This window comes from Semicossyphus pulcher, unplaced genomic scaffold, assembly GCF_022749685.1.
Source record: "Semicossyphus pulcher isolate SPU_LCO1_2020_fin unplaced genomic scaffold, fSemPul1.0.p SCAF_13, whole genome shotgun sequence".
In the NCBI taxonomy this organism is placed as follows: domain Eukaryota; kingdom Metazoa; phylum Chordata; class Actinopteri; order Labriformes; family Labridae; genus Semicossyphus; species Semicossyphus pulcher.
The window spans coordinates 7060659-7066884 of NW_027211637.1; the positions used below are offsets into that span (position 1 = coordinate 7060659).

Consider the following 6226-nt stretch of genomic DNA (forward strand, 5'->3'; position numbering starts at 1 on the left):
GGAAACAAGATTTATGAGAGAATAACAGACAAAAGGGTGATGCCAAGTTTGGAAGACGCAAAATAATAAACCTCATGAAGGATGTTGCATAAGGCGGATTAAATACCGTGGGTCATATTACAGCTACTCCACCAGGAAGCAAGGATTCATGGATAACCTTTCTCTGTGAATTGTGTTTAAAGAGCTCGAAACAAATGACTCCAAATCACCTTGTTAGTCATAATGTGCTCTTTAGACTTTTTAATGAAAAAATATGACATTCTTAAGACAAAACACTTGTTTTTGTTCAAGGCTCAGCCCTTATAGGACCTACATATTAGTGCTATTAAAAATACGTAAAATCCCAGGTTGGCTAGTTCTGATGTGCCTTCTCTCGTGCTTGTGGTCTTCTTTGACGCTCTCTTTTTACATAGTCTGTATAATCCTCTTCATCCTGTATGCATAAAAATATGAGGGATGAAAAAGAAGATTAAACTACAATTTGTAGTAGTCAAAACAACAGTCAAAATATCTAGTGTTTGAGTTCTCTATGTTATGATAATCAAAAGTATTTGCCTACAACATACATTATATAAATGCAAACAATATTATTTGTCAGTGGTTCAAATATGTCTCTGTGTACAGTGCATGTATCGTTAAAATTATGTTTTACAGATGAACTAATTGTATTGTTTGCAAATTATGTTTTTACTGCAGAATAGATTCAATCTTCTGTTAAAGCAAATAAACCTTTATACAACTTTTTTTCATAGCACTGTATCAGCATTGTGTACTTTAATTTGAAACAGAACAATTTAACCAGGCTTGCTCAGTGAAAGGAAAAGTAGGCTCAGTATTCTGAACCAAAGAATACTTTGACCTGAATCTGTCTCGGGGATCTTAAACCTTCTCCACCTGGGACACAAGTTTGAGAAGTTCAGTCTCATCTTGGGACCCAGTCTAATGAACCCTTTGATATTCTGCCCCAGTTCTGGACTCCCAGTGGACACAAAGTGCTCTCGGCCCTGTGTGCTGCTTCCTGGGAGACTCACTGACCTGTGAGGATGCTGAATCCAGCAGATCCATGGTGGGGATTAGACAGCTGGCCTCTCCCAGGAAACACATCAGGATGTGAAGCACGTCGGCCCAGCGTCCAACAGTCAGCATCAGGACCATCAAACCGCCGAGACGCACCACCACTGTGTTCAGGACAGCCTGGCTGCTGGGCAGACGGTGCTGCTCCTCTGCAGGAGCAAAAATGCAGCATTAGAGGGAAATATTTGGTGAAAATGTTTCCAATTTAGTACAAGTCTATTGATTTGTTAAATCATTAGGATGCTCAAATTAAAGATGGATGCATTAGTGGTCGGACAAGACCAGAGGGAGGCTTCAAACTGATGAATTAATAATTATTTTCCTCAGGCTGAAAAGAAGTCCAAATATCACACTTTTAAAGCCTTTTGGCATTACTGAAGGTTCTGCTCAGACTGATTAGTGTCTGATGAGCATTGCAGCATAATATCTGATGTAAATGTTTGTCATTTTACTAGAGTTATTCTTATTCCGATACCAGTACCAGAAATGCCTCCCATACAGTCCAAAACACTGCATCAGCAACTGGTAAGCAGGTCTATGCACGGATCCAATATCATAATTTATTAGCCCTGAAATATCTACTCGTTTCAACAGGTATCCATTCTTCTTTGCCACTCCAAAAATTAAAGTTCCGATTACCCTGATAAGGCAGTTTTATATTAAAAATCAGTGTTTTCATATTGTCTTTGCTTGCACGAGACGTCAGGAGGGGTTGCAAACTGCAGATAGCGGATAGTGGATAGCGTTAGCCTAGCTTAATTGTGTTAAGGTCAGAATTCAGAGTTCTTGATTCATCTCTTTTAGTGTAGTTATGTTATGATATGATGTAGTATGTTATATGTTTTTGTTTGCATTTATGGTCTTGCTTGGTTATGACTGACTGACATACAAAGAGATAATCCTCTGTATCTATTTGTTCATGTTACAACGGGTTTAACCTAAACCAGGTCATACAATAATGATACCAATATCACATCTTACAGGCTGAGTAGTATAAGGTTGTTTGAAAATAACATAAATACGTATGATATTTAAATCATACTGGTATCAGCAGATTCCCAAGTTCAGCTATCTATTTGGTATTAAGAGGGAAAACATATAATGGGAACATGTACACATTTGACATGTTTCTCACCCTGCATGTACACAACCAACAGTGTGTAGCAAATAGTCAGTGGTGTCCAAAACCTGAGGGCCTCTGTAGCAGAGAGGAAGTGTTTATTGATGGTTGATATGGCCGCCACCACAGCCACAGAGAACGCAATGATCATCGCTCTGCACAGCATGGGCAGCAGGCAGCGGCCCGATGTCAGGAGGCCGATGCAGATGCCGCAGTAGCGCTGTGAGCTGTGGAGTTTATACAGAGCCAGGACATGGTGCAGCAGCAGGGTGGCCTGCCTGGCCAGGAACCAGCTGAGTGCTGCTGCCAGGAGCAAACAGAGCCAGCGCTGCGACGCCCCCTGGTGGAGGAAGTACAAACTGCAGCTGAGAGCACAGCCCAGCGAGAACTGGCTTTGAACTAACAGCTGCTGGAGAAATTTCTTTGACTCCTGGGGAATAATGGAGAAAATGAACAGAAGTGAGGGATGGATCAAAACAGATGATGAGCTCTTTGATGTAGTGCATGTAATAGGTCATTATGACACAAAAAATTCGAGAAATTAAGTGGAGGAAATGAGAAAATCAGTTGATGCAGTTGAGTATCACATATTTAGTTTCTTACTGGTCCAGCTGTGACCCATCCAGAGATTGCACGGAGACAAAATTCTAGCACCACCAGGGATGCAACACGGGAGCCAACGACAGCCAGCATCCCAGTCACAAAGAAGAAGTGTAGCATCCCAGAAAGTCCAGTTTTAGTTTTCCTTGGTTGACTCTGTGTCCTCTGTCTTGATGGATCTTTATCATTATCACTACAGCTGTGGGTTTCATTCAAAAAATCAAGTATGATGTAAAAGTACGTTGTAAAGATCTGTGGCAGCAGAATCTAATCACAAAAATGGTTAAAACATAAAATCTTGTAAACTTTACATCAGATTCCTCTTCCTTCACAGATCTATTAAAGGGTAGTTTCCTCACCTTTCCTCCTCTAGAAACAAGTGCACTCTCAAAAGGGAGCATAGCACAGAGATCCCACATGCACCCACCAGTCCTGCAGGTCATATAACACTGAATTTACAACCAATAACACACTGAAGCCACCTATACAGCTCAGAAACCTACTTTAGTAATGTGGACATCAAAGAGAATGAATGAAGAGTAGCTCACCTTGAAGTAAACTATCCACTGGATTTGTATCTAGTGTCAACCACTCCGGTAGGAAGTAGGAAGTGGGTATGAACGACCAGATAAAAGAAAACATTGTGCCACCCCTGGCTTTCAAGATAAAATATTATTTCAATGTTAAAGAAAACCCCTAAGGAACCATATTTTTTTTATTTCCAGATCGGGCTACACTAACATGTAGTAGCAGCTCAGCTTTCGGTTTATCTCTGTTGCCTCAGCGTTGAGCTTTGCTCATGCAGAAGTCTGTTCTGTGTCTCGTACCAAAGGTCGTCAGAGCGGCGGAGGAACAGAGGCCCTCGGCGGCCTGGATCATAACAAGATAATGGAGTTTACTGCGACATGGGAAATACTTAACACACACTTTATAATGATGGCAAGCTGTAGTTGTGCTGCACAGCTGCTCTGAAAAGGACTTGTTTTGGCCAGAATATAATTCAAGTCAAGTTTATTTATACTGCACAACATTATGGGAGGCTGTATCATTTCTGCAATCACAGATGTTCAGTTTGGGAAAAGAGAAAGTCACATAAAAACTCAAAAAAAGGAGAGAAACTTCTGAAAGACGCCTCCCCCAGGACAGATAGGCCTGCGATAGGTGCCTCTTTGTTACACAGAAGTCGCAGTAGTAGAGTTTCACCGCTGGTAAACAGCAATGCAGGGGGGCTGGAACCTATCACAGCTGTCATTGGTGAGAGGCGAGTTACACCCTGGACTGATCACCAGTCAATCACAGGGCTGACACAGAGAAACAGACAACCTTTCACACTCACACCCTCACCTGCAGGCAATTAAGAGTCACCATTTAACCTAACAAGCATGTCTTTGGATTGTGGAAGGAAGTTTGCAGAGAGAACATGCAAACTCCACACAGAAAGACCCCCTACATCCGAACCAGGAACCTTCTAGCTGTGAGGCAGCAGCACCACCGTCCAGCTCATTTTTGTTTTTATTGAAATGATTTATTTATTTATTCATTTTAACCAGAGAGCCCAGGTCCTGCCCCTTTATTTTGTGCAGCCTTACTGTCACTTATAAACAACTTCAATTGTTAAGGGAGAATGCTGGGAGGGTCATCTACTCACCGGGGAGAGACCGTGGCCCTTCTTTGGGAAATAGTCGTTAAAGAGTTTATTTACCGTTCAGAGAAATGAAGAGTAGAGAGATTTCTTTTTTCTCAGTTAATTTTCTTTATTCAAAGATTTTTGTGAACACTCAAGTATGTATGTAATTGTCATGTTTCTGTCTGACTATCAAGTATGTATGCAGCGAAACTGGGAATCGTGATTGGACGACCCCAAAAGCTCCCTGGTATGTGACTGTCGTGATTGGATGGCTGGCTCTCGGTCAAACTCCTCGCTATGGCAACAAGCAACATCAAAGCCCCCAATGCTCAATGCTGTCTCGAGCAGACCATCATCATGGCTGCGTCTGTGCCAAGATAATACAGATACAATTTACTGTCATACTTTATGGGTTATATAAATTGGCCAATAATATCATTATTAGACGAGCTACTAATACCTTGTCTTTTCTCTTTATAAAGACCGGATACTACAGGTAAGAGGGCTGGATCTTGCTGGGAAAAAAGTGACTTGACTTGCCTTAAAGAAGGAATCAACTTGACTTGACTTGCTGAGGAAAAAATGACTTGAGACTTACTTGGGACTTGAGCAAAGATGACTTGGTCACAACACTGCTTACTACTTTTCTGTTTTGGTAGCGATTCCCTAGTGATTCCAAAGATTTCCGCCTGATAGCTATAAAGAGAAAGAGAGAGAGAGAGAAAAAAGAGCTTGACTAGTGTTGGAGCTCTGATATTTATTCTCTGAGCAGAGGGTGCAGGTCTTACATTGGATGTTCGCACCCACCCACTATCCCTTCTGCTTGAGTGTGTGTGTGTGTCTCCCTTACGTCACAGAGACGTATGTGCTTGTGCAAACTGTCCAGAGTCAAAGAAAATGTGCAGGTTGAATACGTCATCTCCATGACCCTGAAAGTTGCTGGGATAATTGGTTTACTGTCTCTGTCTCACGGATGGTGAGATCATCCATCATGCAGGTATCCTCCTCTTCTTCCACGTCAGTGTCTCAGCTAATAGGGAGAGTTGATTATTTATAGATGCTCATGTCATTAGAAGGCTCCCAGACTTCTAATGACCTATACAACTTTAGTGATCTCGACTCAGAGTTAGACATGGAGTTTATAACAATCCTAATGGTGACACATGTTGTGATAATGTATGATTAAATTATATTATTATTCTATTCAATTCTATACTTTATATCTACCCCTCTGAGGGCATCTGTATGCAGCAGTTGCTGCAGTGCAGGAGGGCAGCGCACCAAGCTTCTTCTGCTGGCTCCTTCAACCTCTGAGCCGTTGCTTTGTGTTTAGTGACACAAAGACTGACTGATATTTGATGTGTGAAAAAAATAAAAGTAGAACTAAAATAATTGTCATCATGTGACAAATTGTTTGAATTCTGTACTGGTTAAACTATCACAGTTTTAAGATTTGGAACATTTTTTTTTTTTTTTCAAAATGTGAATATAACATTTTCTACAACAAATCCACAAATGCTGATACAGTGTATATTAAGAAATGTTAGTTTAGCTCAGTGTGTGGAGCAGGCGCCCCATAAACAGAGGCTACAGTCCTCGATGCAGCGGCCACAGGCTCGACTACCGCCCTCGGCTTTACTGCATGTCATTCCCCACTCTCTTCTCCCCTCATTTCCTGTCTCTCTAACAAAGACAAAATGGTGAGAAAAAAAAAATGTTCAGTGGCCTATAATATTACATACATACATTACAGAGAATCATTCTGTACTATAAAAACTGCACAATGTCTGCATATGTTTTTGTAA

The 6226-nt window shown here is 41.2% G+C and overlaps 1 protein-coding gene across 1 annotated transcript; it reads right to left on the minus strand.

Moving 5' to 3' along the window:
* Positions 1 to 352: 352 nt before the first annotated feature.
* tmem82 (transmembrane protein 82) lies at positions 353 to 3436 on the minus strand. Its single transcript, XM_069660873.1, has 6 exons — positions 3343 to 3436; positions 3154 to 3226; positions 2798 to 2993; positions 2210 to 2624; positions 1036 to 1223; positions 353 to 433 (listed from the first exon to the last, which is right to left on the minus strand). Exons 1-6 carry the CDS (start codon positions 3434 to 3436, stop codon positions 353 to 355), a joined length of 1047 nt encoding a protein of 348 aa, XP_069516974.1.
* Between the last annotated feature and the right edge of the window lie 2790 nt (positions 3437 to 6226).

Excerpts from the sequence above, each read along its gene's own strand:
- tmem82 (XM_069660873.1), bottom strand. The coding sequence starts at position 3,436 with ATGTTTTCTTTTATCTGGTCGTTCATACCCACTTCCTACTTCCTACCG. Across the intron at positions 3,227-3,342 it reads AGTGGATAGTTTACTTCAAG|GACTGGTGGGTGCATGTGGG; the intron begins GTGAGCTACTCT and ends TATGACCTGCAG. Across the intron at positions 2,625-2,797 it reads GATGGGTCACAGCTGGACCA|GAGTCAAAGAAATTTCTCCA; the intron begins GTAAGAAACTAA and ends ATTATTCCCCAG.